The sequence below is a fragment of the Hakea prostrata genome, chromosome 3 (assembly GCF_041222555.1).
Source record: "Hakea prostrata isolate BN-2017 chromosome 3, UWA_Hpros_2, whole genome shotgun sequence".
Taxonomy (NCBI): Eukaryota; Viridiplantae; Streptophyta; class Magnoliopsida; order Proteales; family Proteaceae; genus Hakea; species Hakea prostrata.
Window position 1 is genome coordinate 74,682,704 of NC_142602.1, and position 22,166 is coordinate 74,704,869.

General features: G+C 38.5%; 1 protein-coding gene across 1 annotated transcript in view; it reads right to left on the reverse strand.

Moving 5' to 3' along the window:
* Positions 1-1,430: 1,430 nt before the first annotated feature.
* LOC149023079 (putative LRR receptor-like serine/threonine-protein kinase At1g53440) overlaps positions 1,431-22,166 on the reverse strand; it is a 67,540-nt gene continuing 46,804 nt past the window's right edge. The window contains exons 23-24 of the mRNA XM_089150927.1: positions 2,172-2,322; positions 1,431-2,052 (exon numbers count right to left, since the gene is read on the reverse strand). Of these exons, the coding sequence (XP_089007053.1) occupies positions 1,627-2,052; positions 2,172-2,322 (577 nt within the window). The 3' untranslated portion in view covers positions 1,431-1,626. The remainder of the gene's footprint in view (positions 2,053-2,171; positions 2,323-22,166) is intronic.

Sequence of the window (22,166 nt, forward strand, 5' to 3'; positions counted from 1 at the left end):
TTTTTGTTGTACATATTGGAGTGCCTTGATTGCAGAGTGGTGGTACACTGTTTGGTAGACCCAGCCACATTGTGGTGTGTGGTGGACGTGTCCTTGTGCCATTGATAGCTAGGAGATTGTTCTAATCAATCTTGTTTTGAGATTAAAGAAACTTCACATCAAAGCAAATTTTTTGAAGACACTGATTCACCCCCCTCAATGTCAACCTGGGAATAACACAAGTTTATGTGGTGGTAGAGATGTCATAGATGACTGATGTACCATCATGTTCTCAATGCCTAATACTTCCCCTTTATATACAATATTCATCGTCTTGAATTTATCAAACATTAAATTTGCTAACCCAAGTTTCATCTCTTCAGGACCACATGACCCTTCAGGTAAACAAAAGGATTATCAAACAAATGAATACAATGGGCTTTGTGATAAATAAAAGCCTCCAATTGATGATGACAAGCTGCTGGAGAAGAAACGAAGATCAGGTACAAAGCTAATTTATTATTGCAGTAGCATCCGGTAATGTGTTCTATGTTCCCCTCTCCCTTTAATGCCAACCACCCCCCCCCCCCCCCAAAAAAAAAAAAAAAATCCAAAACTTAGGTATTGTAGACTGCAGTTCTCCAAAGTGCCAATTGTGGCCAAAGATTGATGCAATGGTTAAGTTGCGCTATTGCAACCATCAGGTTGTAAGTCCAAAACTTGGAGATAGCCTATCCAAGACGTGGGGACAAAGCTACATACATTTTCCCAACCCAGAACCTGCTGTAGCGGGAGCCTCCTGCATTTGGATGCTCCTTATATCATTTGCAGACGAATAATTTTCTGATGATACCAGCATTTTTCTGTTATTTTTTCAGGGAACAAGTTGATCCAGTAGTTAAGTGCAATGCCCTGGGTGTTAAAAGGAAGTCATGGCTAGAGAATGTAAATCTAGTCAAGCGAACAAGGATGGATCAAACAAATTCAGGTCAAATCTATTGCCACCCAAACTTTACATGGTTCTGCAATTTTGTTTTCTATTGCCAATGATAGCTTTGTTGAATTGATCGGATGAGCTGATGCTTAGGTTTTCCTCACTGATTCACACTGTTTAGGTAATAACGCGTTCTTTTGCGGTATTTTCATGTTCTCAAGAGAGAGAACATAGCCCATCCAGTGTCACCTCAGCTAAACAATTCACTTGCAGCTACATGTTGAAGCGGTCCAGATCGAGAAGATGAGATGGTCACGACCACTCTTTGTAAAAGAGCAAGATGATGCGTTATTCTCCTTCCTTTTTGTTGCTAAGGAAGTGCAAAATTATTGGTCTCATCTACACACTCAACAGAGGCAAGTTTCTGTAAAATCGTTTGGCGGTGTTGAGAGCCTGTTCAGATCTGAAGTAGAAGCAGAATGTGAAATAGCTGTATATCCTTGAACCAGACCATGTATATAGATAGATAACTTGCTGCATCACTTGGTAACAAAAAAATTTAAAAGTAACTAGTCATTTAATGTCCCCAAAACTATTACTTGGTTCCAATTAAGATGCTTACAATAATTTTTTAATTCAAGGTTATGAAAATCCTCTGTCCGACCTTAATGTCACATTTATTGCTTGAAGCAAATTTGTGTCTCTTTCTATAGTCACTCTGGTTCAGGGAGAAGCTTTATTTCTGAGGACCTTCGTTCAGTTGGTTGTCTGTCTTCTTGGCTCTGAAAAGACATCAAACAATCAGTCCAAAGCACATCCATTGATTGGCTACTTTGTGGATGGCTCTCTTGGGAAGTGCTTGAGTAATATGTTTGATTTTCTGATGAAAGCTTTTCAAAGGCCTTAAACCTCAAATCCTCAGTAGTAGTGCTGCTGCGCTTTACAACAGGTGCTTGAACTGCAATTTTGCCTTGAAGCATGCTCACCACAGCAGACATAGCAGGCCTGAGAGAAGGAGATGGATTTGTGCATAAAAGAGCTAGATTTAACATCCTCAGTGCCTCTTCTTTTTGGTAGTCTGACCCAAGGATTGGATCCACGAGTTCTATCAGATTTCCTTGCTCTTGTAAGACATAAGCCTGTGAGATCGAAGAGAAATGTATTCATCAAGATAAAGCTACGTAGACAACCATGCAGGTGCAGCAGCATTCTTCTTCTTTCCATTAAAAAATAAATTTGATCGAGGTTACTTAATTACCCAATCAAGAAGGTAAACAAAATCCTCTCTTGGCCTGTAACTTGTGTTGCTTTTTCCACTGACAATCTCCAGCACTACAACTCCAAAGCTGTAAACGTCTGCTTTGTCCGTCAAGTAACCCCTCATCGCATATTCGGGGGCCATATATCCTCTACAAAATAAGAATTTTTATGATATTAATATTATATTTAATATGAAATTAGAAACTATCTCACTACAATGTTTGCATATCAAATCAATTGTGTGCATTTGGCATCATTGCATTTAGTAGGCGCTTTTAACTCAAAAAGTTGCCCCGGTCTTACATTTTGTTACTTCTTGCATAGTTCTAGATTTTGTTATTTTTTTAAATGAAATAAGACTATTTCAGACCATAGGTTTCTGTATTTGTTTAATTTAATTAAAATAATTTTAATTTCACATTGTCTTGATCTTACATCAAACTAAGTTTTACATTTGTCTAACATTTATTCAGATTAGCTCATCGGGTCATTTGACCATTTACTGTTTCAAATATAACTTTCATATTTTCGCAAATCAATTTTGAAGGATTTGGTTACAGTCATGTTTTATGTCATAGATTCTTTATTATTTAGATTTATTAGCTTGTACTATATTTTCACGTTCGTATTTGCAGAGCACATGTTTAACTTGATTTACTTTTATTTCCTCTATTAATTGAATTTAATTATGCTAGATAAATTGTAAATTTTGCACTAATCCAAGAATGATTAGGTTTTCAGCTTGTTTCCTTTTTTCTTGCTTTCATTTGATATGATATGCAATGTTAAGAAAAATGTTCACCAATTATGACCTGTCTAAATGGATGGACCAAGTACATAAGCCCTTCTATCTCCATGATCTAATCCATCAATTTTGATTATTTATTTAGTTTTTTGTCAGAAAAGCTTAATATGGTATAGGCTTTAAAAAATGAACTTAAACCTCATGAATTCTAGCCGGAAAAAAAGAAAAGAAAAAGAACAAATCCCTCACATGCATAGTTGTCAAGGTGACTACAGATGATCACATTTATATGTGAAATATTAGGACATAAAGCATGCATTTTACACACTTTGAGTGGAGCTATCTTTGGTTTTATGTTGTTTTTGCAGATTTTATGAATTTTTAGGATTTAAGCGAATATTCAGAGTTTTGGGTATGAAACATGCAATTTTTACACGTCTAGAAGTCCGTTCAAATTCACAAGTGCGAAAGTGGGCTTGATTTGGAGCATGATGGGCTAAATATGCGATTATGGGCCAACTCCAGAATATCTTATAAGATTAGATTAGGGTTTATATTTTATTTTTCTTTATTGTAATTGAAAGAATCTATGGGGCTCACAGGTAGTCAAATATTAGGATTTTCTATTTTTCTAGCAGATTTCATTTTTTTAAAATTTTATTTATTTCTCTAATTAGTTTTCTCTCTCTCTTCCCACTTTCTATTCTTTTCATTATTTTATTTTATTATTTTTCCTTAATTAACCTAAAATCACTTTTCTATATATATTTTCCCCCTTCTTTCCTTCATCCACTTTTTCTCCACGTGAAATCAAGTTTTTTTATTTTATTTAATTCTCCACACATTCTCTCTCTCTCTCTCTCTCTCTCTCTCTCTCTCTCTCTCTCTCTCTCTCTCTCTCTCTCTCTCTCCCTTAGAATTTCTAACCAATTTAGCTCTTTTTCTATTTTACTCTCATTATTATTATTATTATTATTATTATTATTTTATTTTTTTTTTATTTTTTATTTCCTTGTTTGTAAATTATTCTCCTTCTTCTATAAATCTTACCTCCCCTCTTAGGTCTAGTGGACACTTTATTTTTTCTTTAGTTTATTTTAGTGTTGCACTTTCTATTCTCTTTAGCTTGCTCTAGGTTTTCTTTAGTTTTTTGATTAATTTGTGGGTTCTAATTCTAGATTGAATGTTTAGGTTTTAATGTTTTGCAAGGACGATTGAAGTTGTGTAATTTATTTTATGCAAGTGTATTTTCTTTATTTTTATCAATGCAAGTTCAAGTTCAAGTTCAAGTTTTAAGTTTGGGGATTCGTTTTCTCTCTGGGTCTAGCAATTGTAGATCTAGATTATTCTAGATCTGGTTGTTAGGGTTGGTTGAGATTCGAATCGTTTGTTCAAGTTTTTTTTGGAGATTCAAAGATGCAAGTAAGTAACATTCTTCAATAATCTTCTCTGCTCCCTCCATTCCCGCTTCTATCTACCTTTCCATATTCTTAATTTAGGATTTAATTTCAGCATTTATTTATTGTTCTCCCTTCCCCTTGGGTTCTTGATCAAAGATGCCTATAGTCGTGCCTCTCTTTGGTTAAGGTTTCCCTTTTGCTTTTATTGCTTTGTATTTACATTCTACACTTTTCTTTTCTTTTTTTCTCTTTAATATCCTTTCCCCCGATCGGTGGACTGTGAGCTACGGCAAAGGGTCCACAGTCAAAGTCATTATAATTATACTCCCCTTCCCTCAATCCAGAGCTGACACTTGGATCACTTCCTTTTTATTGTTATGGTTTGCATTTTTTTCTTCTTCCCTTTTATTTATGCGTTGGTTTTGTTTGCTTTATTTTTCGTCTTAATTCGATTGCATTAGATGTATGGATTAGGATCGTTGGTTTAGTTTAATTAATTAGTTACAAAATTGAATCATTTCACTCTCGCATTACTATTAAGAAATTGAATTCTATGTGGTATATCTCCATGAGATCGACCTGTTAGCTACACGATACTGTGCGCTTGCGGTTATTTTATTTTGCAAACAAGTTTTTGGCGTCGTTGCCAGGGAGATATTTGTCCATCTTATTTTTCTCATTCTTAGGTAAATCGAAGTGTTTTTCTTTTTTAAAAAAATAAATGATATTACTCTTAACTTGAGTAGAAATAAAAATGTATAGTAGTCCCCACTCTACTGTAGAATCCCTAGGATTCGATTGTAGGTGGCTCCGAAAACTATACGGATTCCCTTGCTGTCAAACCTATACAGCGCTCAGCTATACGGCAACCTTACGGCTTTGGAATCATTGTTTCAATCTTTGTAGTGGGGAAATCCATTACTTCCCCTTTTGTTTTTGGTTTATTTTATTTTATTTTCTTCTTTAGTTCCTTTATTAATAATAAAATAAAATAAAATAAAAACTCATCTTTCGTAAGAGCCTTCAATTGCATTAGGAGGTTACTGCATATGTGTCTGGACTCGCGATTCCACCATTCAACTTGTCCAATTATCTACCTTGACCATGGGAGACATATCTCCACCTAAGAGTCTTAGGGATAGATTTTATCCAACTCAATCTGCACAACCCTCCTGTATATGTTTACCTGACTGACGTGAGGGGTAACAATTTTGAACTTAAACCTAATTATCTGTCTATGTTACCCCAATTTTCATGGGTTAGCTGATCAAGATGCATATTTGTTCCTTAGGGAGTTTGAGGAGGTTTGTGTCCTTATGAAGGTACAACAACTCACTGATGATACCGTAAGACTACGGTTTATACCATTTGCCTTAAAGGACCAATCTAAAAAGTGGCTTTATAGCCTACCTTTGGATAGCATTACCACATGGGAATAATTCACTGTCCTATTATTGAAGAAATTCTTTCCTTTTTCTATGATGAATAAAATAAGAAATAACATTCTTCAATTTCGTCAAAAACCCAATGAGTCTTTTGCTAAGGTAATGGAGAGGTTCCAAAGCCTCCTCCAAGAATGCCCTCACCATGGTTTAGAATTATGGCATTTATGCCTAATGCGTCCATAAATTGTTAAGCCTTCGGATCTCCTAACAATGGCCTGCAAAACAAGGTTAGACGTGGCCCTACCGCTGGGGTCAAGAGGCCACCTCTGAAGCTTAAGTCAGTTGCTGAACTGATCACAAAAAGGCTCTAGTTAATTGCAGAGCATAAACTTGAATGATAATAGTAGGGAAACGATTCAGATACCTCTTTCGTGAACCAATCACCTATTTATATAGGATTTATCCTTGATTCTTGATCGTCGGATGAATTCGTGATCTTTGCGGGTTATCGTCCAATTGTAGGGTTTTTCCCTGAATACTCGGTGGGTGATAGCAGTTACCGAACTTCTCACAATTCGCTCACAGTCCTAACGATAGTTGCTTCCTACTAGGAAGCTTCGTCTTCCGCCAGATTCGGGAGGGAGTTCATGGCCGGTAACTTCCAAAGTAGCGCTCTCCTAATTGTTTTTTATTAGGTTAGAATGGCCCCTGATTATGGTCTAACCAGGGCATAAGATGTGAACCCGGTCCAGATACGTTCGGTGCAATTTTCCTCATATCATTTGCCCCGCAGACTGAGCGTTTGAGCAACGCCTTTGGATGCTTGGTCTGGTTTTGGATTCTTCCCGAATATGAGTAAAGACAAAAAATCTTTTCACATTAGGATATTCTCGCATTTAATGCTTCGACATTTACTTCCAAGCAAGGTGTCGTCGAACCGTTCCAACACCTTGCTCCCTGTGTATAGTTGGCCACGTGGCGATCGGGGAGGAGCGGATATTACGCCCTGTCGTTCGAACCGTCATGTCTCAGACTTATTTCATAATTGCAAATATTTTTGAATCGTTGTTGAATATAGACCGTCGAAGATTTTTCATCTGGGTCGTATGTGCATTTTGCATGATCCAAAGCACAATCCTACCCATTGGTCAAATTCAATCTTGTGCGTTCATTTGAATTTTGAATCTATAAAAGGCCTTTCTTGCCTCATTTATTCTTTTCACTTCTCTGCTCTCTTGCGTTAGAAAACACTCTTTCTTTCAAGTTCTTCAACTTGTGCTTTTGCAAGTCTCCGGTTTCGGCCTACACGATTCAAGCTCTGTCTTTCCAGTTTTGTCAAGATCACAAGTAAGTTTACTTTTATTACTTTTGCTACATCTTTCTGCTTTCTCTTTTGCATTTGTATGGTCTATTCTGCTTCTGTTATTCCGTCCATCTCTTTCTGCCAAAAATGGGTAGTGGTAAGACTTCAAAAGAGGGCGATTCTATAGACCGCTTAATAGAGGGTGAAGAATCTGCCGAAAAGGGAACTCCTATGGCTTTTGTCGAATTCTCCGGTGATCAGGACCATAGGGTGATCGAACACTGGTTACAATCTGCCCCGTCTAGCCCTAGAGACCCGCCTGACAATGCCCCTATCATAAAAAGGTCTTCCTTAAAGAAGAGGAAAGATCCTAAGAAAATGACAACAGAGAGTTACCGTCCATCTAAAAGACCTTCCATCAATCCCTCAGATATCATTTCTGAGGTTCGTTCAGCAGACCTCAAAAATATTTATTTCGATTATTCAATTCCGCGCTCTTGCGTTCTTCGTGCCCCGAACTCGAATGAAAGGGTTAACTCCAATCCTCCAGGGGAGTTCTCTCTTTACCTTGATTCTTTCAAGAGTGGGGTTTGACTTCCTTTCTTCTCTCCTGTAATCGCCGAAATTCTCGACCATTGGAATATTTGTCTTGGTATGCTCCTCCCGAACAACTGGAGGCATATAATTGGTTATCTAGGGCTCTACCATGAACTCTAGTTGACCCCTTCTTTAGATGTTTTTTGTCATTTTTATACTCTGAGTAAGTTGAATCCTCCCGGGTGGGTATTCCTTTCCAAGCGCCCGAAGACCAATCTAAATTGGCAAGGGGGAATCCTCACAGAGGGGACCTGCCCTTCTAATAATAAGGGATGGTGGGAAAAGTTTGTTTTCTGTAGGGTTCCCGAATCCAATCTAAAATTCTCGATGAGATAGAGCACCCCAGACTCCTTCACCTAGATCAATCTTTCTTCTTTCCTGCCCGACCGTGAAAAAGAAGCGGTTCGGGCCATCAAAGCCATTTCCTGGCATTCAGAAATCCATGTGTATGCCATGGAGTACAAAGCGATTCTCCGCTACTGGGGCCTGAGCCATGGTGAGCACCCGAAGCTTTAATTTTTCTTCATTGCGTACTATTTTATTAGACCTGAGATAATTATGGTCTTCTATTGATCTTGCAGTGCCTCTTGAGTTCAATCATAACGCCGTTAAGTTGCTGGCCCAGCAGAGTTTTGCCACTGCTGAATAGAGAGTTCCTTGAAAGAGAAAAACCAGGGAGGCTCCCGGGAATGTCCCTTCCCCGAAGGCAACGTCATCGGCGGCTGCTCCAAAGGGGGTAACTCCTTCCCTGAAGGAGCTTATGAGGAGCAGGCAGGACCATGCTACCAAAGGAAAAGAGATGGTGGAGGTTGAAGAGTCCACCCATGATGATACTGCTCTCGTCAAGAGGAGACGGGAGGTGACTGATGATGCTGCTTCTAAGAGAAGCAAAGTTGAGGGGGCCATTTGCGTCCCCAACTGGAAAGTAAATCTTTTTGACCCGATCTTGATGGATATGGACGCTTCCCTTGATTGGGCCTTGAATGCTTGGACGCCAAGCAATGGTAAAGCTTTGAAAGCGGTGCCCGATGATGAGTTGGTGAATTCCAACATTAGGTATATCTCGAACATCAATCTTTTCTTTTGGCCAATTTTGTTATGCGTTATTGACTCATTTTCGAATGCTTATTTGCCGCAGAGTTCTTGTAGAGAATATCCATCGTGAGATGGAAGCAAACTTGAGGATTGGCAGACTGAGCGCTCAAGCAAAACGCAGCGACGATATCGCTGAAAAAAGTCAAGGGGAGGTCTCGAAGCTGAAGGAGGAGACTGCCCGACTGTGCTCTTCTACTAGGGAACTTGTGGTGGCCAGATCTCGAATGGAAGAGATGGATAGAGAACTGGGTCAGCTGAGGAATACTGTCTTGACCTCAAAATCCAAGATCCAGAACTTGATTCGGGAGAAGCATGAGCTAGAGGAAAGACTGAGGGCTACCATTGATCCCGAAGGTCTCACAAATCTGAAGTTGGAGGTTCGAAAAGCCTGCATTCATAAGTATCTAAATAGCCAGCCATTCGGCAATCTGCTCAATCGGCATAATGTGATAGCTTATCGTGATGGCATCAACGATGTCTGGAAGAGTATTCTAGCAGTGGATCCTTCCTACCTGATTGATGAGCACAAAGATCTCATCTATGAAGAGATCTTCAAGCATTTGCGGCAGCCTACTCCAAGTTGTGTTGTTGAAAAAAAGAATCCACCACTTACCGATCCATGCATTGAAGGATACTTGAGCGACGAGCCTCCGATGACTCTCGAGGGGGAAGGTGCGGCTGAGAACAACGCCCAACCGAACGCCTAGACTCAAGCTTCTGAAAGTCGAACTCCCGAAGCTGCTGCAGATCAAACCTCTGATCCTCCTGCGAATTTATGATGTTTTCAAGAATTCTAATGATGTCTCTTTTTTATTTTTTTTGTAAGGGTAGAACCTCCCTTTTTGGGTCTTTGATCTAAATGACAGTCTTCTTCTTCTTGATACTACTTGTTGTACTCGGCTTAGCCGTAGATTTTTAAGATTCTCGTTTGGGTGCGCCTTTCTAAAACTCGTTCGGCTAAAGCTGAAGTCTTTTGAATTCACATTCTTTATTTCTTCATATGGTCCCCTATTCAAAAATTAGAGGCTTTGGCGATCGGGAAACTCGCATCAAGGTAGTCCCGCTCCTTGATGTAACGTTCGTGCATTTTTGCGGTTGATCCCGATCCCTTGATTTTTGGTCCTTCTACTGCCACAATCTTCGTTGAGAAGTGCAACCGTCACTTAGCTTTAATTGCTTCAACTGATGGTTCAATACCCAAGCCAGCCGTCTTCATAACCAGCGCCGAAATTACCACGTGTACGGATGTGACAAGTTTAAACTCTTGTTTCAAAATTTGAAAGGTTGCTCAATCACCGCCGTTCATCTTCGTAGACTTCGAACCGTCACTGATTTGTTGCCGTCGATCCCCTTAGCACGGTCTTTTCGTTCTTCCACTTCACACTTATTTAAACCCTTCTCTATTCCTTCTTCACCCATTTCTTCACTTCAAGCTTTTCTGTTGTACGAAGTTTAAAAGCCACCTTTCTCTGATATTGGAAACCTGAACGCTTTATAGAAGAATTTCGTAAGTTTTCTTGCTTCATCGTCTGGAATCTTGAAGAGATAAATTGTCGAAGAAGTTAGCTTTCATGCTTTTGAATTTCTGTTTTCCTTCCTCTGTCTGTTTTCCTGATTTTTTTAGATAGGGTTTTAGACTACCTTAGCCCTTCTTGAGTTCCTTAGAACTTAGGTATCTTTACGCCTAGTTATCTCCCTCTAATTTTGATTTGGATAACACTGTTATTTTTGTTCTAGTGTCTTCAGAATAGTCTCCTTCTAAAATGCCAGCCTCTTCTACATCAAAGAGGCCCTCACAGTCTTCTGAAGAAATTTACAGACCTTCGTGGAAGTTGAAAAGGTCTGATCACGTGACAGACGATTTTGATAGAGCGTTGGAATGGTGCACTCTTGCCCAAACGCCAGCTCAAAGCAGATCCTTCGATTCTATTCCTGACGATGCGTTTGTGAAGTTGCTTGTGATGTAAGTCTCATAATGCTAAAATCACTTTCTTCTCTCTCTCTCTATATATATATATATATATATATATATATATATATATATATATATATATATATATATATTTCTAACTCTTGAATGACTCTCTTGATGTTGCAGGAGCACTATGGATAATTTCCACAAACAGGCGGAGGCAACCTACCGGATTGGGAGGATGCATTCTGATCTTTCCAAGCTTCGAGCATAATCTGCTGCTAAGAACCGGGAGATTGCGCGGCTTCGGGACAGGCTTTGGGAAGAGGTCAAGGTATGGAACATAAAGATTGTGCATCTTTACCAAGATTTGGATGTTGCTAAGAAGAGTATCCGTGGCTTTGAGCGGAGGATCGTGAGTGTTTTGGGGAATTGAAGTTAAGGTTGATGAGCTACAAAATCAAATAGTTCCTCCCAATCTCAATTGTATCCTTGCCGAAACCTGGAAGGCTTGTATCTGCAAATATTTGGACAGTAAGCCTTTTTTCAAGCTGATGAACATTTTCAACAATCATGCTTATCGGGATGCCGAGAAGGAGGTGTTTCAATCAATTCTAAGGAGGGACCTAAACTTTGACACGGCTCCTCATCAGAAACATTGTTATCCTGATGTCTTCATTAGACTGCAGCTTCCTCCTCCCGATTGGGCTAAAGAAGTCGTAGATTTGCCCGATCCTGATTTGGATATAACGCTCTTTCTTGATGATTCACCTCCTGTGACTCCGATTATAATAGAGCTCTCAGAAGAAGAGGAAGAAGATGACACCCCAAATGTCAATCCTGAAGGCAAAGGCGTCAATCCTTCTTCCACAACGATCCAGGAAGGAGGCCAAGTCTAGGGCTCATCATCCAGCTCGTCCTTCTCTCTTACCTTTAGTTGGTGGGAGCTTACGGAACTCTTCTCAGCAACTGAAGATGAAGTTCTTCTTCTGCCCGAAGGGTTCGGATCCTAGAAAAGCTAGACGAAGGGTATGGAAATGTTAATCCTAGTTATTAGTCAAGCCTGCCTGCCGAAGGGTTCGGATCCTAGAAAAGCTAGACCAAGGGTATGGAAATGTTCATCCCAGTCGTTGGTCAAGCTCTTGTTCCTCCTGAAGAACTGTTCTTTCTTCATAATATTATCTTTGCCTGAACGTAGGATCTTTAACGACATTCGTCTTTGCATCAGAAGCTCCTCATACCGATCGGAGAGACCGCTTATGACATTCGTCTTTGCATCAGAAGTAATATGTAAAATATCCTTAGTATTGTAAAGGTTGGACCCTGCTGGTCCTTTTATAAATGAAAAAGAACTTATAAAGTATCTTTTATTTGTCTTGAAATTGCTTGATCATGATTGTTGTATTTCAATTTCGTCGAGCTTTATTATTGTTCAATGTGATATCAATTAAGGGAGAATTTTTTTAAGTGTTAGGCATCTTTCGGTGGCCTCCCAAAGCCTTTCCTTAGAAAACTTCCTTGAATTATTAGTCGTTGAAAGGACTCATTCAGTATTACCCGATGCCTATTACCTATAAAACAAATTTTACAAGTGTTCGAAAGACCCATTCGGTTTTACCCGATGCCTTAAACCTAGTAAATTCCTTAGAATTTTTGTAGGCTTTTGAAGGACCCATTCGGTGCTACCCGATGCCTTTTACCTACAGAACGAATTTTGTAGGCTTTCTAAGGTTCTGTTCGGTATTGACCGATGCCCTTGACCTTAAAAAATTCCTTAGAATATTTTTTGAGGCTTTTGAAGGACCCCACTTGGTTTTACCCGATGCCTTAGACCTAGTAAAAACCTTAGAATTTTTCTAGGCTTTTGAAGGACCCACTCGGTGCTACCCAAAGCCTTTGACCTAAAAACTCCAGGGAAATTTTTGAGGCTTTTGAAGGACCCACTCGGTTTTACCCGAAGCCTTTTGATTTTAGATATTGTATATCCACAGAATTCCCTATATGTATATGTATTCCCCAATCAAAAGATTTGGTGGCGAAAAAATTGAGAATTGCATAAAATATCCGTAGATCTTCCTACATCAAAATTGATCAGATTAAGAAAAATATTTGTTCAAATGCTTTGCGTTCCACGATCGGTCAAGCTCTCGGTCAGCTGCTAAGTCCTTTAGCTTGTATGCTCCCGAACCCATTTGCTTAACGATCATGTATGGTCCTTCCCATGTTGGATCCAGCTTTCGTTGATGACGTGGGTCTGATGCCAGGGTGTTCCTTAGAACCAAATCACCGGCTCGGAATTGACGATGCTTTACTCGAGCATTGTAGTGAGATGCTATATTCCCGTGATATTGTTGGATTCGGATGATCGCTTTTTCCTGAACCTCGTTTAATAACTCAAGGTTATCTAACAAACCTTGCTCGTTCGCCTTTTCCTCGAATTCTCTTTCTCGAAGAGTTCCTGCCATTATTTCTACTAGAGCTAATGCTTCTGAGCCGTAAGTTAATTTGAATGGCGTCTCTCCAGTGGGTGTTAGGATGGTAGTTCGGCACGCCCAAAGGACATTTGGCAATTCTTCTTGTGAAACCCAGCCCTAACCTAACCCTAACCCTGACCCGGAAACCCGGTTGTTTTTTTGTCCGAAGACCCGGAGTAAAGGAAGAAGCCAACTACGGGCCATCTCAGTAGAAGACATGGTGTTTGACTCTGAACCCATGGATGTTGATGATGGATTTCCATACTTGGAGGTCTGTGCAGATTTAGAAAGGAAGCTGCACCTGTCTGAAGATGAGATTAGTTGAAGGACTTGGAGAATTAATTGACTTGGTTCGAAGGCATTTCTACACACTAGGTATGTCATTTGATATGTGTGCAAAAGCCCTTGAGGTTTAGTACCCATTTGATCCTTCAATTCCCTGTTTGAACCTTACTGACCTGATTGGTTGACTAGGTCAGTAGACCAATCAATCGACCAATGGTGTATTAAATCTGAGAAAATCCAATTTTAGGGTTTTTCACTCTCTATTTAAACCTACTTCTAGTTTCTTAGTTACGGCTGCCTCCTAAACACCTAGAGAATGTGGGAAGACCTTTCCAAAACTCTTTTCGGTGATTTCAAAGATTCCCCTGCAGATCTGAAGCCTCTCATCTCTGATCTGCCAATTCAAGGTTTGTATTTCTTCTGTATTATAGATTATTCTTTCTCCAATCTTGTTCTTGATTGAGATCAGGAAGAAGATGCTGCATTCTTCCAACCATCTATTCCATGATCTCATTCTATTCTTTGAGATCCATGATCATCGTCATGATCTTAACCCTAACCCTGAATATTTTCTTGAAACCCTGACCCTTGTAAGATCTTTTGGAACCCTTGGGTAACCTCCCATGTGAGGGTAACCACAAGAGTTATATTTATGTTAATCTAGAATCTTTTCCAATGATTTTCTTGTTAGCTAATTGCCAAGCAGTTATTCCCTTTCATCTCTTAACCCTAGCCTTTTCATGAGAGCCATAAGATTGAAAACCTAACTTCTTGGTTCAAATAAAGAACCCATATTTTGACATTGACTTGATGATTTGACCTTCCTATATAGTTCTAATACGTTCTAGGAAGTTCCCCTTCAAATTTCGGATCAATTGGAATTCAAACAAAGAAGTTATGACTGATTTAGTTTTTACAATCCCGTATTGACTCGGTTGGTTGACTGATTGGTCGATTGGGTCAGTAGACCAACCAATCGACCAATGAAGGCAATAGCTTCATTTTTCACTCAGTTTGATTTGTTTGCTCTCTGATCTTGTAGGCATCTTTCCTAATGTTATCTATGATTGTTAGGGGTTTATTTGCTAAGTTTGAAGCCTCTCTCTTTGATCTTTGGATTATCTTCGGCGATAATCAAGGTAAGGATAGTTATTTCATAATAACATAGATCGCATACTCTCTGGTTTCTACTTTAAGAAACTCTAAGTTTATTTACTGTTCTTGTATTTTATACTTCTGATGTACTACTGTAAGTACAGTAGCACTCCACTTATGTTTTCTTTTTCATTATTCAAGCTTATATGAATTGCTTATTACTATATTGTTTAATGATTAGACCATGCATTTATGTTCTCTTTTATATGATGAAGTGTTGATTGGATATGACATGACTGATCTGAGAATGTGTTTGATTAGGTATGGTTTGGGATTGAGAGGTGTCCTTTTGACACTTCTGTCCTTGGACATTATCGGAAATAGTATGGGATGTTTCCGGGGTTGCCCATTGACGCTTTCCCAAATCATTGATTATCATACCTAGGACTGTCTAGTAGTGTCTGGCTAAGATGTACCCATTATATCAGACCCGAATCAGAAGGGTATTGAGACCGAATGACCCGTGGCAACAATGGGGATTCACGGGTGCTCAAGACCGGTAACCAACCTGTTAGAGGACGGGAATCACATTGTGGGGGCCATTTATTGGAGGGTTGCATATGGATAGACTTGGGCTCATGGGCGCTCAAGACCGGTAACCAACCCGTGAGAGGACATGAGAGCTTCCCGTTTACCATATGTGGATAACCAATAGGGTTGATGAGTCCGTAATCAGGGACTATTAAGACACTAGTGGAAAGGGTATCTGGAAGGATAGCCAGGGGCGAGGAATGGATGTATCTGGACCTGAGTTGATGTCATCAGTTCTTTGGCCTCGAGAAAGTTGTCCCAATCTTTGATTGATATTTGCCAATTCTCGATCAATATGCAATAGTCGTCCATCATCTAGGCAAATGGTTCCGCGATCCGAATGTCTAGAGGTTGAGGAATGCATGCGAACCCCCTTGGCAATCTTGTTGATCCGGTTCGGATACCTTGTAGCTTGTCATACCGGTCATCTCTCCTGGGTAGTTCTCCGATTCTCAGTCCTTGGGCTCGCCTCTGAGCATTTTGGCCAAAATTTTGGCCTACGGCTGGTTGTCTATCCCTTTCGATGGAAAGCGCTCAAATGAAAGGTATTCGCTCATCCGCTTCTCTCACATGTCTCCTGGCCTCCACTTGATCAGGAGCCTGAGGGGCCACTAACTGTTTGACTAATGTGTGGATCATCTCCTACATCTCTAGAAATTGGACCTACATTTGATCTATTTGTTGCTGAAGAGGACGGATGGTTTTCTTGTTCGTTACCATCAATTCCTCCGTCTCCCCGAACTTCTGGGGGTTGGCTTCCTTCAAGAATATCCGATGGATTATTCCCTCTAGGAGGCTGGATGTTTGCTATTCGTTGAGCCGCCGCAGCCATTGCCGATCTAGTTACCATGACTTCCTGAAGCGTTTCCCACAGACGGTGCCAAATGATGCGTCCAGAAATTGTTAAGCCTTCGGATCTCTTGACAATGGCCTGCAAAACAAGGTTAGACATGGCCCGACCGCTAGGGTCGGGAGGCCACCTCCGAAGCTTAAGTTAGTTGCTGAACTGATCACAAAAAGGCTTTGGTTAATTGTAGAGCATAAACTTGAATGATAATAGTAGGGAACCAATTCAGATACCTCTTGGGTGAACCAATCACCTGTTTATATAGGATTTATCCTTGATTCTTGATCGTCGGATGAATTCGTGATATTTTCGGGTTATCGTCCAATTGTAGGGTTTTTCCCTGAATACTTGGGGATGATAGCAGTTATCGAACTTCTCACGATTCCCTCACTGTCTTGACAATAGTTGCTTCCTACTAGGAAGCTTCGTCTTTCGCCAGATTCGGGAGGGAGTTCATGGCTGGTAACTTCCAAAGCAGCGCTCTCCTGATTGTTTTTGATTAGGTTAGAATGGCCCCTAATTATGGTCTAACCAGGGTGAAAGATGTGAACTCGGTCCAGATATGTTCGGTGCAATTTTCCTCATATCAATGCCAAATAATTTATGAGGGTATCGAGTATCAAACCAAGCAACTTTTGGAATCTATGTGCTCCACAGGATTTACATCGTTCACTGATGATTCCAAAGCTTGGGAATTTCTTTTAGACCTAGCAGATAGAACTAGAGAATCGGATTCAACTCAAGAATCTGAAAGGACTAGTAGGGGATATTTTGTTGATCGCCAAGTTCATAAGGATGCACAAATAGATAGTCTTTTGAAAAAGCTAGAGACTTTGGTAGTAAAAGTTTCACCACCACAACCAAATCAATCACATTTTGTTGACAAATCTATTGCTATATGTGCATGGTGTCAGTCTCCTACACATGTAATTAAGGAATGCCCCAGCTATTTGGGAGGCCAACACGAAAATGTTAGTGCGATGTTTCCAAACCCGTACAGTAACACGTACAATCCTGGGTTGAAGAATCATACTAACTTTTCATGGTCTCAAGGGCAAAACCAAAATAGATTAAGCAATTATTTCACACAAAATCAATTTGGTGCTCCTCAAAACAAAGTGCACAATTTTTTTCATAATCAAAATGTCCAGTTCCCTCAAGCCCCAAATTTAGCTAGGCCTATCAATCCACCTGTTGTGCCTCATATGCCTCTCACTGCACAAAATCAATCAACACTTGGTTTCAACAGAGGTAATAATCCAGAGTTTTCTCGTCTCTCTACCTTAGGAAAGAATATGCAAGTACTTTCTAGCACCTTCATGACTTCTATGCATAATATGGAAAGACAAATTTCCACTCTTGCAAGTGCTTTGTCTGAGCGAGAAAAGGGTAAAATGCCTAGCCAACCTGAGTTAAATCCTAGGATTTAGATTCAACAAAAGACCATCAAATTTACCAAATCAAGTCAACCAAGTTGAATCCTCCCCTTCTTCTTTAGCCTCAATAAATTATTTGTCTACATTGCAAAGTGGGAAAAGGTATTTAACAGGTGAGTCACATATTATTGAAAAGAGCAAGATTAGTGACCACTGTGATGAGGAGAATGTTCAAGTATCTCATAATAAGGGTTTGTCTAAGAAGCCCATAGAAGTTGAGGATGAGCCAATTACTGTAGCGGTACCTAAGTTTGCTGAACCACTAGTTGAAACTATGAGAAAAGAGAAAATTTCAAATGAGAGTCCTTATGTTCCTAAGGCCCCTTATCCCAACCATCTAGTTAATAAGAAGAAGACTGCAACTATGGAGAAAATTTTTGATGTCTTCAAAAAGGTAGAAGTGAATACCCCTCCTTTAGATGCCATATCCCAGATCCCCACCTATGCAAAAGTGTTGAAAGATTTATGCACTCACAAAAGAATCACTAGTGTTCCCAAAAAGGTGTTCTTGATAAGTAACATCAGTTCCATAATTACTCAACCTGTAGCAGCCAAGTATAAGGATCCAGGGAGCCCTACCATAGCTTGTGTCATAGGCAATACACACATTGAACATGCTTTACTTGATCTTGGTGCAAGTGTGAATCTTTTGCCTTATCATGTTTATAAGCAACTAGGATTGGGAGAATTGAAAGGGAGAATTGAAAGGGATGGTTGAAAATGTTTTACTGAAGGTGGGAGAATTTATTTTTCCAGTTGATTTCATTGTGTTAGATACTAAACTTTTTTCAATCAAAGATGAAATCCCAATAATTCTAGGAAGACCGTTTTTGGCTACTAGTAATGCAGTAATCAATTGTCGAAATGGTTTCTTACAGTTGTATTTCGGAAATTGAACTGTGAAGCTTAATATATTCAGGATAGGGAAACAACCACAAATTAAAGAAGGAATCAATATGCTTGAGGAGTCTTTGGATTTTCCTAATGATTTGATTACCGACTTTGAGATTCATTTTGATCATGAATTTCAAGAATGTATGGATATGATAGAAGATGATAGTGAAACTTTCTTTTCTGAAGTCTCGAGTTTTCACATACCTTTGGAGCGTATTAAACCCCCCATCGATCTCCATCTCCATTCCCAAACCCTCAATAATTGAATCCCCTAAGCTAGAATTGAAAGAGTTGCATTCTGCTTTGAAGTATGCTTTCTTGGGACAAGATAATTCTATTCTTGTCATTGTTGTCTCTGATTTAACTTTTGATCAAGCAGAAGAGTTGATTATACTGTTGAATGATAACAGAGAAGCATTGAGTTGATTTATCACTACTATCAAAGTCTTTAGGGATGACTTTTCTATTCATGGTTTTTCTTATTTGGAGTGTCTTCCCCATCATACATTGATATTGAAGATAAGACTAAAGCTTCCCATGATAAGCACATCTTGACTGAAAGGTATACCCCTCATTTGTCTTCCTTGTTTATTTTTTCATACATGCATTGAGGACATTGCATTACTTAAGTGTGTGTGTGTGGGGGGGGGGGGATACCTTCTTTGCAAATTTTAACATTGGCTTTTGGTTAGTGTACATACTCTTTCAATTGCTATGATGTGTGAAATGAGAGTGATTTTGGTACCCATCGTGAACACATAAAAACCCTGTTGAGAGGAATGTAACTTGTATGTATGTTGAGATGATAATTTCCTCAAAAAAATAAGAGGCCCTTAACTTTAGGCGTTGGACCATTATGGGTTTTGTGGCTCCTTGTTTCTTTGGCTAGAAGTTGAGATCAATTTTTTGTATGGCATGACAAAAGTTCAAAAAGAAGTGAAAAGAAAAGAAAAGAAAAAAAAAAAAAAAAAAAAAAAAAAAAAAAAAAAGTGTAGAAAGTAAAAGTTGAATTCCTTGGAACTAGACATGGCACTCCGACTCAAGAATCGAGGTGACTTGATCGAAATTCTTAGAAATGAGATTATTGAAAAGAATTCTCGTATCACTGTCTATGTGGGCATATGCAAGCAAAGCTACAAAGTAACTTGGGTTTCTGGTGCTTGCTCCACCATGTCATTCAAGCCAATCGTAATGGAGTAAAGTAGAGTTCACTACTCAAAAGAAAGAAGGAAGAAAAAAAAAAAAAAAAAAAAAAAAAGAGAGAAATAAATGCAAGTGTCATCAATGCCTTGATAGAAATGTTTGGTCAAAAATACTTCAAAACCTTAGTCCTTGGTCCTCTTACTCTATTAGTGGTTTTGCTTAAAGGAGATGTGTACTTGAAAGATATAAGGTGAGTCTTTGATTGAGATATATGCATAGTCTCAATAATTAATATAGGGTAATAAAGTTCAAGTGTGGGGGATCTTAAATCAATGGTGAGAAAAGTTGTCATAGCTATTGATTTTGTATAAGTACTTACCAATTGTTAGAGTTGGAATTTGCAATGTTTTATTTTGAGCTGAATTGGAATTTTGGATGTATATTCTCTGCAAACATCCATGAGACAAAACTCGTCCTCTAGGGGTAACCTAGTGGTTTAAAAGCTTGTTGCACATGCTAAGTGTAACCGTGATTCCTACGAAAGAGAGTTAGGGTTTATTTTGTTGCATTAATTAGTTTCTTACCTGCATTTGTATTTTTATTTTATTTTTGATTGAGGACAAACTTAGTCTAAGTGTGGGGGAATCTGATGAGCACATTTATGTGTGAAATCTTTGGGCATAAAGCCTGCATTTTACACACTTTGAGTGGAGCTACCTTCAGTTTTATGTTGTTTTTGCAGATTTTATAAATTTTTAGGACTTAAGTGAATATTTGGAGTTTTGGGTATGTAACATGCGATTTTTACACGTCAAGAGCTCCGTTCAAATTCTCAGGTGCGAAAGTGGGTTTGATTTGGAGCATGATGGGCTAAAGATGCGATTATGGGCCAACTCCAGAATATCTTATAAAATTAGATTAGGGTTTTTATTTTATTTTTCTTTATTGTAATTGAAAGAATGTATGGGGCCCACAAGTAGTCAAATATTAGGATTTTCTATTTTTCTAGAAGATCTAATTTTTTTTAGATTTTATTTATTTTTCTAATTAGTTTTCTCTCTCTCTTCCCACTTTCTATTCTTTTCACTATTTTATTTTATTATTTTTCCTTAATTAACCTAATTCACTTTTCTTTCTATATATATATTTCCTCTTTCCTTCTTCCACTTTTCTTTCTTTCTTCCACTTTTTCTCCACGTGAAATCAAGTTTTTTTTTTTTATTTAATTCCCCACACATTCGCTCTCTCTCTCTCTCTCTCTCTCTCTCTCTCTCTCATTTTACTCTTATTATTATTATTATTATTATTATTATTATTATTATTATTATTATTATTATTATTATTATTATTATTATTATTATTATTTTATTTCCTTGTTTGTAAATTATTCTCCTTCTTCTATAAATATTACCTCCCCTCTTAGGTCTAGTGGACACTTTATTTTCTCTTTAGTTTATTTTAGTCTTGCGCTTTCTATCCTCTTTAGCTTGCTCTAGGTTTTCTCTAGTTCTTTGATTAATTTGTGGGTTCTAATTCTAGATTGAATGTTTAGGTTTTAATGTTTTGCAAAGAAGATGAAGTTGTGTAATTTATTTTATGCAAGTGTATTTCCTTTATTTTTATCAATGCAAGTTAAAGTTAAAGTTTCAAGTTTGAGGATTCGTTTTCTCTCTGGGTCTAGAAATTGCAGATCTAGATTATTCAAGATCTGGTTGTTAGGGTTGGTTGAGATTCGAATCGTTTGTTCAAGTTTTTTTTTGGAGATTCAAAGATGCAAGTAACATTCTTCAATTATCTTCTCTACCCCCTCCATTCCCGCTTCTATCTACCCCTCCATATTTTAATTTATGATTTAATTTCAACATTTATTTATTGTTCTCCCTTCCCCTTGGGTCCTTGATTAAAGATGCTACAGTCATGCCTCTCTTTGGTTAAGGTTTCCCTTTTGCTTTTATTGCTTTGTTTATTGCTTTGTTATTTACTTTCTACACTTTTCTTTTCTTTTCTCTCTTTAATATCCTTTCCCTCAATCGGTGGACTGTAAGCTACGGCAAAGGGTCCATGGTCAAAGTCATTATAATTATACTCCCCTTCCCTCGATCCAAAGCTGACACTTGGATCACTTCCCTTTTATTTTTATGGTTTGCATTTTTTTTCAACATTTTATTTATGCGTTGGTTATGTCTGCTTTATTTTTCGTCTTAATTTGATTGCATTAGATGTATGGATTAGGATCGTTAGTTTAGTTTAATTAATTAGTTAACAAAATTGAATCATTCCACTCTCGCATTACTATTAAGAAATTGAATTCTAGGTGGCATATCTCCCTGAGATTGACCCGTTAGTTACACGCTACTGTGCGCTTGCGGTTATTTTATTTTGCAAACAACTACCAAGGTGTTGAAGAGGAAGCTTAGGTGGGCATTAAAAAAAATGATATGTGTTAATGACTAAAATAGTCATTCTACCCTGACCGGTCCGACCAGCGAGTTCAATACAGTTGTCTCGACCATAGTGTTAATGGACGGTCCGACCATCATGTTAAGGGTGCCCGATCAAGGTAAACTTTTATCACCTGTCAACTACCTAGAAGGATAAATCAGGTAAATAACTCTTCCTAGAGTTACTTTCCTAACACAACTCTTCTTAGAGTTATATTCGGAGTCTAACTCTGATATCTAAAGCTATATAAGCACCTCAGGCAGGCTTTATGTAGTAAGTATTCATATTCTGTGTGATCAATTACTTGAATTCTCTATTGAGTAGTTGAGATCATATCATTGGTATTGAC